Raw genomic sequence first — 14,059 nt, 5'->3', positions numbered from 1 at the left:
CTCATAACCATACTCTTACCCACATTAACTCTTAACTTCCTTCTCTCACACACTCTTCCAAATTCTGTCACTAATCGTCCAAGCTTCTCTTCTGTGTCTGCAACCAGTACAGTATCATCCGCAAACAAAAACTGATTTACCTCCCATTCATGGTCACTCTCGTCTACCAGTTTTAATCCTCTTCCAAGCACTCGAGCATTCACCTCTCTTACCACTCCATCAACATACAAGTTAAACAACCACGGCGACATCACACATCCCTGTCTCAGCCCCACTCTCACCGGAAACCAATCACTCACTTCATTTCCTATCCTAACACATGCTTTACTACCTTTGTAGAAACTTTTCACTGCTTGCAACAACCTTCCACCAACTCCATATAACCTCATCACATTCCACATTGCTTCCCTATCAACTCTATCATATGCTTTCTCCAGATCCATAAACGCAACATACACCTCCTTACCTTTTGCTAAATATTTCTCGCATATCTGCTTAACTGTAAAAATCTGATTCATACAACCCCTACCTCTTCTAAAACCACCCTGTATTTCTAAGATTGCATTCTCTGTTTATCCTTGATCCTATTAATCATTACTCTACCATACACTTTTCCAACTACGCTTAACAAACTAATACCTCTTGAATTACAACACTCATGCACATCTCCCTTACCCTTATATAGTGGTACAATACATGCACAAACCCAATCTACTGGTACCATTGACAACACAAAACACATATTAAACAATCTCACCAACCATTCAAGTACAGTCACACCCCCCTCCTTAAACATCTCAGCTCTCACACCATCCATACCAGATGCTTTTCCTACTCTCGTTTCATCTAGTGCTCTCCTCACTTCATCTATTGTAATCTCTCTCTCATTCTTATCTCCCATCACTGGCACCTCAACACCTGCAACAGCAATTATATCTGCCTCCCTATTATCCTCAACATTCAGTAAACTTTCAAAATATTCCGCCTATCTTTTCCTTGCCTCCTCTCCTTTTAACAACCTTCCATTTCCATCTTTCACTGTCTCTTCAATTCTTGAGCCAGCCTTCCTTACTCTCTTCACTTCTTTCCAAAACTTCTTCTTATTCTCTTCATATGAATGACCCAATCCCTGACCCCACCTCAGGTCAGCTGCCCTCTTTGCCTCACGTACCTTGCGCTTTACTTCCACATTTTTCTCTTTATATTTTTCATACTTCTCTACACTATTACTCTGCAGTCATTCTTCAAAAGCCCTCTTTTTCTCTTCCACTTTTACCTTCACTCCTTCATTCCACCATTCACTGCCCTTCCTCATGCTGCCTCCAACAACCTTCTTGCCACACACATCACTTGCAATCCCAACAAAATTTTCTTTTACTAACTTCCACTCCTCCTCTAAATTGCCAGTTTCTCTTACTTTCACTTCGTCATATATCATTTTCAACCTTTCCTGATATTTACTTTTTACCCCCGGTTTTATTAGCTCTTCAACCCTCACTACCTCCCTTTTACATCCACCTACTCTATTCCCCCATTCTTTTGCTATAACTAATTTTCCTTCCAACAAAAAATGATCAGACATACCGTTAGCCATACCCCTAAACACGTGCACGTCTTTCAATCTTCCAAACATTCTTTTAGTTATCAATACATAATCCATTAATGCCCTTTCTACTACTCTTCCATTTGCCACTCTTACCCATGTATACTTATTTTTATCTTTCTTTTTGAAAAAGCTATTACTTATCACCATCTCTTACTCAACACACATATCTACCAGTCTCTCACCACTCTCATTTTCACCTGGTACGCCATAGTTCCCAATGACACCTTCTACCTCTCCAGCGCCCACTCTAGCATTTAAATCACCCATGACAACTACATAATTCCTTCTACCCAGTCCTTCTACACACCTAGTTAATTCATTCCAGAACTCATTCCGCTCTTCTTCACTTTTCTCACTACCTGGCCCATACGCACTGACAAACGCCCAACATTCCCTACCCAACCTAACCCTTACCCACATTAACCTAGATGATATCTCCTTCCATTCCACTACTTTACCTGTCATCCATTCACTCAGCAATAAAGCCACACCCTCTCTCGCTCTTCCCCTTTCAATCCCAGACACTCTACCAGACATTTCACCAAACATCACTTCACCCTTTCCTTTTATCTTCGTCTCACACAAGGCCAATACATCCATCCTTCTATTCCTAAACATACTTCCAATTTCACATCTTTTACTCTCTATCGTACTACATCCACGCACATTCAAACACCCCAAAACTAGAGTGCAGGGAGCAGTCACTCTCCCCCCAGCTCCATCTCTTTGTCGATGTCTCACAGGATGTAGATACAGGAGAGGAGGTTCCTAGCCCCCTCGTCCCGTCCCTTTTAGTCGCCTCTTACGACACGCAGGGATAACATTGGCGCTATTCTTGTTTTTATGCCCCCGCGGCCACATATATGTATATTTATATACACACACATATATATAAATATATTTGTATATATATATATATGTGCATGTGTGTGATGATGAAAATGGCCAAAGACATGCCTAACGTTTTGTCTGAGGCCTTTGTCCTGCAGTGAACAAGAAACAGCTGCATTTGTAGTTGTTGTTGTGTGTACAGTATATATATATATATATATATATATATATATATATATATATATATATATATATATATATATGTATATATATATATATATATATATATATATATATATATATATATATATATATATATATATATATATATATGTATATATATAGGTGTCTATATATACATACATGTATATATATATATATATATATATATATATATGTATATATATACATAATTATATATATATAATTATATTCATATATAGATTGATAGATAGATATAAAGAGTTAAAGAATATAAATTCAATAATAACATTACTTGCAATAACAATGGCCTGGAAAAAGTTTTTTTTTTTTTTTTAATTCTATCGTTTTTTACAGCGTATCAAACGCCGGAGCCAAACCGAGTTCGCTCATCGACCCCACATTGGCGACCTATCTGGACGTGGCCGTCTTGCGCTGCCTCTTCGTTCACCAGTGGATGGAAGAAGGGGTGTACTGGGCTCTGAACTTTATATACAGGAGGTACATCATGTTCTAGCAAAGCTTCGTTCGTTTCATTTTGTTCTTCTGTTCTCGGGGTTATACCTGGGAGAGCTACGGTCACCACAGTTGATTCCAACTTTTGTTGATGGTTGGAATTTCTATTTTGATGGTTATATTTATATTTATATTTCTATTGTTTAAATTTGTTGTAAATATCTAATCACCAATCGTAAGTGGGTAAATTAAATGCAATTTTATGTACTGTACATTTTCCATGAAGTAAGAGAAATGTTGCCGCAATATTGAAAAGAAAAAAAAAGAATGTTTTTGATTATGCTTTTCCATTATAAGGATGAAGAAATATTAGTTTGTAATAGAATTTTCTATCTGAAAAATATTCATTACTGCAATAGTAAATAAGTGATATATTCTAAATAGTTTTTAAAGTATTTTCTCGATAGTTTACTTATGAAGAACCTGGAAAAGGAAATATAATCAAGATTATGAATGATCTGACTGATTAATGTGATATTAAAAGTTTCTAAAAACTCTGTGGTGACAGTAAGCTCGCAATTTTCAAACTTGCTGTTAACAAATAGTAGACTGATCTCCACTCTATTTACTCTAGAGTTGAATAACAGATGGTCAACAGATTCAATATTACCAAATAGAAAAAAAAGAGAGAGAAACATGATCTCATTGCTAAGTCCCTTTAAGAATAAACTATTATTTTCATAGAACCTTCTGTCAGTAAAACCAATCTGTTTTAACTATTTAGTGTTGAATAATCTCTCCCACACGACCATCCAAAAGTGCATGAGATGAATAAAATGTTTAATCACTTAAAAGACCCCTCTGCGTAACTGGCTATTTTCAGACACCTTTTGGCTATTAACACCTCAGTAGGGTTGATTATCTTCTGTGTGGGGCGCTCGGCTAAGGTCTCCTAAGTTATATTAATTTAATTGAATGACAAAATCATGTAATTATTCTTTATGTATAAGGCTGCATAGGTGAGTTTGCTTGTGTGATAAAAGTTGCATTGGGAAATAGGAGAAAGTATTGCTAAGTATCTTTAAGTGTTTAATCACACTTTGTTCGGGGTACAATTTTGTACCTTTATGATGTGTGATTAGACACGTGAAATTGCTTGGTTTATACATTTTTGTCTTTTGTTTACTTGTGGTATTTGCTTATATATGGACATGCAGTACACATATATACATAGCATATACACACCTATGTATTTATATATAGGCTATACATATATATATGTATATATATATATATATATATATATATATATATATATATATATATATACACACACACATATATATATATATATATATACAGTATATATATAGTATATTTATATATATGTATACTGTGTATATATGTGTATACATACATATATATATATATATATATATATATATATATATATATATATATATATATATATATATATATGTATGTGTGTGTACGTCTGTATGTAGGTACTGTATATATGCAGGCAACATTATCAGAAAGATAACAAGATCAGACTGTTAATTCCCTTTCCTATGAAGCACATGATAACATTCAAAAAGTCTTATACCCTAAAATTCACCATGCTTAATAATCTTATAAAATGGAATTCATATAAAGATTCTCTATTTTTCTATTGTCTATTTTTTGCTATTGACCTTAGCTGAGCTTCTATTTGCAGAATTAACTGTATGGTATACTTTGTAGCTTAAGCGCCTCTCTTTGAGTATATGATCGTTTCTGTTTTTGTCTTCTAAGCAAACCTGTAATAATAGGTCGTCGTTTGCCAGGTATATATAATCCAGTGATCTTATCTTGGTCTAATTACTTTGATGTTCATTAATAATTCTAATTAATTTAAGATGTTTTTGTGTATTTCATTTATTTAATTGATTAATTATTGGCATATTTTTTTTAAAGATGTATCTGTGTATTTCAATTAAGTATTAGTATCTCATTTTGAAAACAGTCCTGGTTTTAATCTTTACATAATATAAGATATTTATCATTGGTATTCCTGCTCACAAGTTAACCACATCCCAATTTAACTCTCTAACAAATTATGGATTAAATTTCAAACAATTTTATAACAACTCACTTATAGTTTGAGTTTAATTCTATAACAACTCATTTATAGAATGAGATTAATCACGCAAAGAACAACTCCCTTAATAAAAAGTAAACAATAAAGGTTTGTGCCGAAGGTGAGAAGGATCCCCCGGTAGGTTTCGAAGTTCTTCGTACATGCCAGAAGCTAATAGCATTATAACCTTGCTTTTTTCCCTTTGATTAAGTCCATTCCAGTGATTTCTAAGTAAAAAAAAAGTAGAATCTGACAATACTTCTCTTCCTTCTTCCCCCCTTCCCAAAATCCCCCCAAACTCCCCCCCAAAAATTCCCCTTCACTCCTCCTCACTTCTCTAGAGCGCAAAGGTGAGAGTTACCGAGTGGTTGTTGCTTTTTCAAATCTCTTTGTGGATGACAATTTTTTCTCTCCTTTCTTTAGTGAGATGTGTATTAAGTATGCCCGTAATGATAATAATAATAATAATAATAATAATCGAACATTGAGCTGAGTTTGCCTATAAATCTTTGCATCCCAAAAGGAATTTAAGCCGTCCGATTTTGTATATTGAATAAAAAGTTAAATTAAATCGCCCGTTGATTTGGAACATTAAGACACTTGATATAGTGTTGCAAGTTATGAAATATTTAAAAGCAACCAAGTACTTGCTGTAATGTTTTTAGTTATGAAATATAAAAAACTACCAAGTATTTAATGTAATGTTGTTAGATTTAAAATATTAAAAAACTATCAAGTACTTGCTGTAATGTTTTTAGTTATGAAATATTAAAAAAACTACCAAGTACTTTATGTAATGATGTTAGTTATGGAATATTAAAAAACTAGTTAATTGATTTAAGAAAATCTCTGTATGGCATATTTTCCATAAGGTAAGTTCATGTAATTTAAACCAAGGTCAGCAGAGATAGTTTTGTCTAACGTCTTAATTATCAAAAGAAATTAAATGACGAGTCATTACAGCGTAATTGCAATCTGAATAATTAGAGGGATGTTATTATATACAATATAACGGAAGTTTTAGAGCATAATTTGTGTAATATAAAAAGATGAAGAAATATCACTATTATGAAAAATTCTTCAATATGTCTTGAGAACTGAGATATGAGGAAAATAAAATACTTATAAAAAACAAACAATAAAACATTCCTCGAAAATAAAAACTCTCCGATTGTTTGTTGTTTTCGAATTGGTAAACCAGTTTCATGCCAGCACGGGCTCTTGCTCAAAAAGGTCGTAGTTACAGAAATAAATAAAACATACCTTGTAAATAAAAGCACACTGATTGCTTGTTGTTTCCAACGATAAACGGGCTTCATGCCAGCACGGGCTCTTGCTCAAAAGGAAAAGCACCCATCACTTGTATTTCTATTTTCCTGCTTGACCTAATTTACCCCGTGACCTAGGACCTTTTAGAATTCTTATTTTTTTAGTATTTTAATTAGTTGTGATGATATATAGAATACTGGCTTCCCTAGTCGTAGAATTCTTCTTCTTAGTTCGCCATTTAGGATAATGTGTTCCTGAATCCCATTCGTAGAGAAAGTTATATTTATTTCCAAATACCTTTGAGTTCAAAGTAGTTTATGAAACACTGCAAACGTCTTTGCCCTCTTATGCAATACTTAGAATAATCATTATGGACTTCCATCTTTTAAATTCATTACATTTTTTGTCTTAAGAATTACTTGTTCGATTATAGCTACATCAGTCTTTAACATTACTTACTACCCAGAAGTCTGTATCTAAAATGTTTTATATATTTTGGTTTTAAAAATTATTTGTACGAATATAGCTACAACAGTCTTCAACATTTCTCACTACCCAGAAGTCTGTATTTAAAATAGTTTTTTATATTTTTTTCTTAAAAATCATCTGTTCAAAGAGTTGGGGTGATAAACTTCCTCATTAAGTAAAAAACTAGTAGTCTGTATCTAAAAAATTGCTGCCACTGTCTTTTATAATTGGGCTCTACCCACAAGTATATATCTAAAAGATAGCTGCCACTTTCTTTTAGAAATGGGTAGTTTCCAGAAGTCTGTATCTAAAAGATAGCTGCTACTGCCTTTTAGAATTGGTACTACCCAGAAGCATATATCTAAAAGATAGTTACCATCATCTTTTAGAATTGGGCGGTACCCAAAAGTCTGTATCTAAAAGATAGCTACCACTGTCTTTTAGAATTGGGTACTATCCAGAAGTCTGTATCTAAAAGATAGCTGCCACTGTCTTTTAGAATTAGTACTACCCAGAAGTCTGTATCTAAACCGGGAAATATATTTTGGGAAGCCTTTTATGCATATATCATTAGGCACACTGGATCTTATTAAAAAAAAATCCCTTGATAGTCAGTAAATGAATAATGTTTTGTGTCAGGTACCTATTCATGTTTATAAGATTTTTAAAATTGTAAATAATTTCCTTCTGGAAGCCTATAAATGTCTGGGTTATTTGTAAAATAATGAATTAGTTTCTATTCAAAACATTTTTGTTTATACATTGTATTTGTGCCTTGGTTTATAGCAAAATGATTTTTTTTTCTCTCCAGAGCGCAAGCACGTTAATTTTGTTTCAGATCAAGGCTTGCGTTCGTAGTTTCCAATGGGTTATGCTTGTGTCCAGATTGGATTTCAAACCGGAAATAACTACATGTTAATTTTTTTTCTTTTATAAAATCTTTGAAAGTGTATAAACTTCACGGAATATTTTGATGAAACAACTTAGTAAATCATGATCGCTTTTTTAAAGTCATTCTTGAGAAATGATGTAACAAAAAATTTTTCTTTTTCATATTAGATGCAGCTTCAAAAATCAGATAAAAACCTGTATATTGATAAATTGTCTCTAAATCTTATGATTTGTTTATACGTAAAGACAATGATAAGCTACAATAGTTTACTTTTTCTTGTTTACGATGGAATATATTGTTCTGAAAATAGAACTGTAAAAGAGTACTTGGATAAGAAGGGCAATTAGGCGTTTGAAGTTTTTCGCATATCACTCCTTCCTTAATAAGAGAACTGACAAATCAAAACGTCTTGGATACTCCTCAAGATTAATGTTCACAAGTAACTACAAAGTCTACGTGTTGCTACTTTTCTTTATTCTACCATTTCAATGAAAGTTTTAAGACTGGCTATTCGGTTGTTTATCTACATTAAAAATTTCGAACCTTTTTTCCGAAGACATTAACCCTTTCACTGCAATTGGTGATTTGGTCAAAATTTGAAAATGGGAAACATCTTTTGAAATCCCCTAAACCAAAGAAAGTTGGTATGTATTGGAGAAGTCTTGCTGGGAACTTTTCAATAAATATCAAATTTAGTTTGTGTGGTCTTGAAAGATATTACTACATCAGCAATTTTGTTGAATTCACCACTGACAGTAAAGGGGTTATATGACGCAAACATCAATTTGTTGTGGGATTCTGCGTTATCAGCTTAACTCGACACTACTTTCAAAGGTCTTTTGTTGCAATAAAGGAATTTGCTAAACTCATATATGGGAAAACCTTTGGACATAGTCTGTGGTAGTAACACTGCCAATAAAGACGTGTGAGATATCAGCAGCTCACAGTAATATCAATATTTCTCTGTGTATATGTAAAAAGCTATCCAGTCTTCGATATCCAGTTCTCTTATTTTGTGGACATTGAGAATTACTAGTAGTTGTCATACGGATTCACCTACTGACATCATTTAAGATAGAATGTGATATGTTTCAAGTTTTGCATCTTCAAAAGTATTTAGCACTTGCAGTAAATCTTTAGAAATAAAAGCTATCTTAAATAGCTTCGATTAAGTTTGCATATTCAATATAATAAATTGGCTTTTTAGCTTCATTGTATTGATCCTGCAGTTCATGTATATAATTTTATTTGCCTTAACTCATCAACTTGTAAATGAGATAAAGTTTTTAGCCTTCATGTCATGAAATTTAAAGCAATTCATAAAGCTTATAGTCTTTTATATATTCCAGTTATAGCATCAAGTTCGTGCATTGTCCTTTTCCAAACGATTAAATTTGTTTTCTTTCATGGCGGGCCAGGTTGCAGGACATTGGAGAGGAGACTGGCCATACCATCCCACCTCGAAGAAGAAGCAATTCTCTCCCGATACCCAAGATTCACGTTTCTCTCCACTGCGACCATACCGAAGAGAGGAAGGTAAAGGAGGTCATTGAACAGAGCGACCAGTCATCCTCAGACAATTATATCAGTGGTAAGGGTTGTGTAGTATTGTCTGTGCTAGAAATAGGAGTAATACGGGTACCTCATATTTGTAGGATTTAGTACCTAAGTGGAATTCGTACAGTTTGCTCGGCATTTACAGCCAAGTGGGACTCTTGGTACAAGGCACTAGCTCCCAAGAGTGCACACAGAGTATGCTCTGAGTTTTAGAAGCTGCTCCACACCAAGAACGTAGCTGCAGGAGTCATAGTTTGTCTTACAAGAAATTCTGTTGCTGAACGGAACTCTTTTCACGGCAACTAGACGTCAGTGGCACAACCTTGCTGAATTGTTTAATACGAATGTTGGTCATTCGAATTCACTTTTGGGGATATGACTCTTAGTCTAAGAACCTCCATCTGGAGGTAAGCTCCAGGCACTGTGCGGTAACAAGATTTCACTAATGAACATAACCAAATCGTTCTTGTCAATGAAGGAAGGGGTTTGTGGATGCTCAGAGGTCTATGTGTTTACTCATTCTTGACCAGTGTGTAAGCCAGAAAGAGAGGAGCCAACGACATCACGAGACATTTCTTTCTACCAATTCTGCGCACTGTAAGGGCCTGGGAGATGTGGTATCAGCTTGGGCGTATTTGTTTATCTTTAAGACATTGGGTGGAAGGACAATAACATCCCTTACACCGCCCTTATGAATGATCTTTAACCTTCAGTCTTTTAATGACCACATTAGCAGTAATGACTGAATGAAGCTATTGCATATTATTTAAGTTCACAATGTTAATGGTAAAGGTGGTTCTTACGTCTTATCATTAGTTAATGGAATGTTATATTAATAGATGACTACTTTGAGAGAGTTTATGATGTCCTCCACTAGTAAGTATCTCAGGGGGAATTATTATGAACTTATACCTTTCATAGTTTGTGAAATGTTAACAGAATTAATGTTCATAAGTGGATAACCTTACCCAGTCGAGTGATAGTTGTGTAAGTAATAAGATTAATGGAAACCTTTCAAATGTGATTTAGATCATAAATCAATATAGTCGAGGAATGGATTTAAATGATTCTATATGATGTCTGAAGTCTATAGAATCATAACTGCATCGCAGGTAAGAACTGAAAATTGTTATGTTAGGATATGCATCCTGGGAACTTGGAGGTAACTTAGTTTGTGAAAAAAAAATGTCGCCCGGCCATCCTTAGTTGCATGAGTTCTGAATGTTTGAGTGGTAAGGAACTTAAAAGGTATTGTACCATTCGAGGGATAACCATGGCAGTGACAAGAACTACAGGGGCTTATACTGTACGCGTACAGCATTAATTATTGGGACCTCTAATGTATATTCATCAATAATAAGAGTATTTTCGTAGAATTTAATACATCAAAATTGATAGTAGTCAGCCATAAAACTTTCTTATTTTACTGTTCTGTGTATTAAACCATACAAATTCTTGAGTTACTAATCTGCATGTTAAAACGTTTTGTCTTATAAATGTTCGAATTCATGTATTTGTCTGTTGATAAATTGTAGCATTATATTGAAGGAACGTAACTGAAAATAATAAAATGGGCAATTTTCATGTGGAGCTCACTAGATTTTAATATTATGTACCTCGTTTTAGTGTTCTTATCTACCATGGTTGATCAAACTATTTTTCACCAGAAAGGTATTTGAATTCTTAAAAATAATTATGTATTTTTTGATCTGAAAAGCAAATACATATGATGGCTCAACTTATTACAGGTAAAAGACCATACTAAAATGGGCACATCAACTATGAATTGATTATAGAGTTAATTAACCCAAAGTTGAACATTTCTCATTTAGTAAAAACTTCTTACCATAATCGGAAAGTGGACCCTGTGCTATGCGGTGTACTGAGAGCACTACATCCTCTAGGGTCTCTAGAATGTTCTTTATGCCTATAAATTCTTTATATTTGTAATATCCATGTAAATTTTTAGAGTTAAAGTAACTCCAAGTTGAAAGTTTTTCATTTAGTAAAGACTTGTTACCATCGAAAAGTTGACCCTGTGCCACACAGTGCACTGTTTTTAGGATATCTACTTCATTTCTATTCTTGCTTCTTTCTTCTAGATTGTAACTTTGTAGAAAAATTTCTGGGTTTTCCATCACTTGAAAGACCTGCCCCGCTTCGACATCGGGCCAAATAGTTTAAAATCCACGCAGGCATTAATACCACTATAAGGAAAGTGCATTAGGAGAGAAATAGGAGATATTTTGTGTGAACTATTAGGAATTAATCCTTGTGCACTTGTTTAAACTAGGAGTTGATTTTTAAGAAAGTTGGGACGTGTACCAGGGAGATACTAATGATAGCTTGCATGTTAGTAAAGAGAAATGGGAGTCATTTTGTACAAACTATTAGGAATTAATCATTGAACACTTGTTTAAACCAGAGGTTAACCTGTAAAATAGTTGAGATGTGTACCAGGGAGATACTAATGATAGCTTGTATTTTAGTATTGCCAGGTAAGTAAGAGATAGCTATCTAATATTTGCCTTACTAAGTTAACCCTTTCTCTACTAGTGGTGAATTTAACAAAACTGCTGATGTAGCAAAATCTTTCAAGATTACTTAAATCGTAGCTTGTTTATATTTATTGGAAATTTCCCATCAAGAGCTTTCTAATAAATATCAACTTCTCATGGTTTGGGTGATTTTAAAAGGTGCTTCCTTTTTTCAAATTTTGAAAAGTCACCAATGACAGTGAAAGGGTTAATCTTCCTGATTGCCAAATCCCATTTTACACCAAAAGAATCTGAAACGTCCTCTCGGAGCGGCCAGAATTCAAGTGACATAAATTTGAGGAAGTCCCTCCTGCTGCTGTTGTCTCACCAGACACCTTCTGAAAGCTCCAACGAAAGTATAACGACGACGCCGGAGAAGAAATTGCACCATTTCAAGTTTTTTCCTCCAAAAGGCAGCATGCTCTCCATCAGAGAATTTTTCTTCAAGGATAAAAAGGGTGACCTGTGAAATTCTTTTGAAGATTTACCACATTAGCTACCTTTTGCGTTCCTGCACATAAGACTACAGTCCAAGGCTGTTGTAATTGCAGACCAGGCCAGCACAAATACTCACTGCCCTTTGAATCAATTGCCAATTTTTTTTTCTTATATTGCACCTTATTGATTGGTGGTGTATCCACCAATCTCATTGATATTCTTCCATTTTCATGTAAACACTGTAGAATAAATTGCTGTTCACTGATGGGCTTATAACAAAGTCATGGTATGTAGATTAAGTTTAGATATTTTGGCTTGTTTTGATAAGTGTTATAAATTAATCTCTCGTGTAGAGGTTGGTGCTTTTTATCATTGCTCTGTACCCTTCTAGATGTGTTTTTTTGAATGAGATGAAAGAGAACACGAAAAAACCCAGGAATAGATATAAAGAAAATGTCTTCACAATACCTGTATCTTTTTTTTTCCTTACGAAATGATCACTTCGCCTTACTAGTACACAAAAGGCACATAATTCTGTACGAAACCATTATACATTTCTCTATTTCAAGACTCATAGCTTTTTCCTTTTTGTTTACTCGTAAACCTAATTTTTTCCAGCCATTTGGTGACTTCAGTACCAAACTGGAGAGATTAATGTTACCACCCTGGAACAAGACTCGCATTTTTTTCCTGTTATTTGGTGACTTCAGTACTAAACTGGAGAGATTAATGTTAGCGCCCTAGAACAAGACTCGCAATTTTTTCCTGCTATTTGGTGATTTCAGTACCAAACTGGAGAGCTTAATGTTAGCGCCCTGGAACAAGACTCGCAATTTTTTCCTGCTATTTGGTGACTTCAGTACCAAACTGGAGAAATTAATGTTAGTGCCCTGGAACAAGACTCAATTTTTTTCCCAGCTTTTTGGTGACTTCAGTGCCAAACTGGAGAGATTAATGTTAGCGCCCTAGAACAAGACTCACAATTTTTTCCTGCTATTTGGTGATTTCAGTACCAAACTGAAGAGCTTAATGTTAGCGCCCTGGAACAAGACTCGCATTTTTTCCTGCTATTTGGTGACTTCAGTACCAAACTGGAGAAATTAATGTTAGTGCCCTGGAACAAGACTCTCAATTTTTTTCCCCAGCTTTTTGGTGACTTCAGTGCCAAACAGGAGAGATTAATGTTAGCGTTCTGGAACAAGACTCTTGCTAGTTTAGGCCACATTCGCTTTCTTTAACAATCGTTAATCAATTGATTGGCTTACCCTGCCATGAAACATGCTTGTATTAGTGTTGCGAGACATTTGCCATTTTCATTACATTAGTGTCCATATTCTCTTGCACTACCAATGTGATACTCGAAAGGGGACCGTCCGCCATGTCCGCCATTTTTTTTTCTAATGATCCAAAATACACCATTTCTATATATGTTTTAGACATATATAATACCTTCATCATATAACAATTTCAAGTCATTTGATCAAAAATTCTTTGATTTATTAGCAAAAATCATGATTTAAAAAAAGAAAATCAGGTACATTTTTCCCCACTAATATGACACCAATTGTACTGAATCTTATACCATAAAAACTACTTTATAATCCAAACAATTCTGTGAGACAGAATTTTGATTTTCCTTTATTTTATGAATTTTTATTTTTTTCTTCGTCCAGACGCAAAATAAT

The 14,059-nt window shown here is 34.2% G+C and overlaps 1 protein-coding gene across 1 annotated transcript in view; it reads left to right on the top strand.

Moving 5' to 3' along the window:
* The window catches only part of unc80 (unc80, NALCN channel complex subunit), a 198,815-nt gene that overhangs the window by 63,766 nt on the left and 120,990 nt on the right, over window positions 1-14,059 (top strand). The window contains 2 exon segments of the mRNA XM_068348348.1: window positions 2,996-3,139; window positions 9,261-9,433. Of these exon segments, the coding sequence (XP_068204449.1) occupies window positions 2,996-3,139; window positions 9,261-9,433 (317 nt within the window).

Source organism: Palaemon carinicauda, chromosome 24 (assembly GCF_036898095.1).
Source record: "Palaemon carinicauda isolate YSFRI2023 chromosome 24, ASM3689809v2, whole genome shotgun sequence".
Classification (NCBI taxonomy): domain Eukaryota; kingdom Metazoa; phylum Arthropoda; class Malacostraca; order Decapoda; family Palaemonidae; genus Palaemon; species Palaemon carinicauda.
This window is presented reverse-complemented; position numbering and strand designations above follow the sequence as displayed.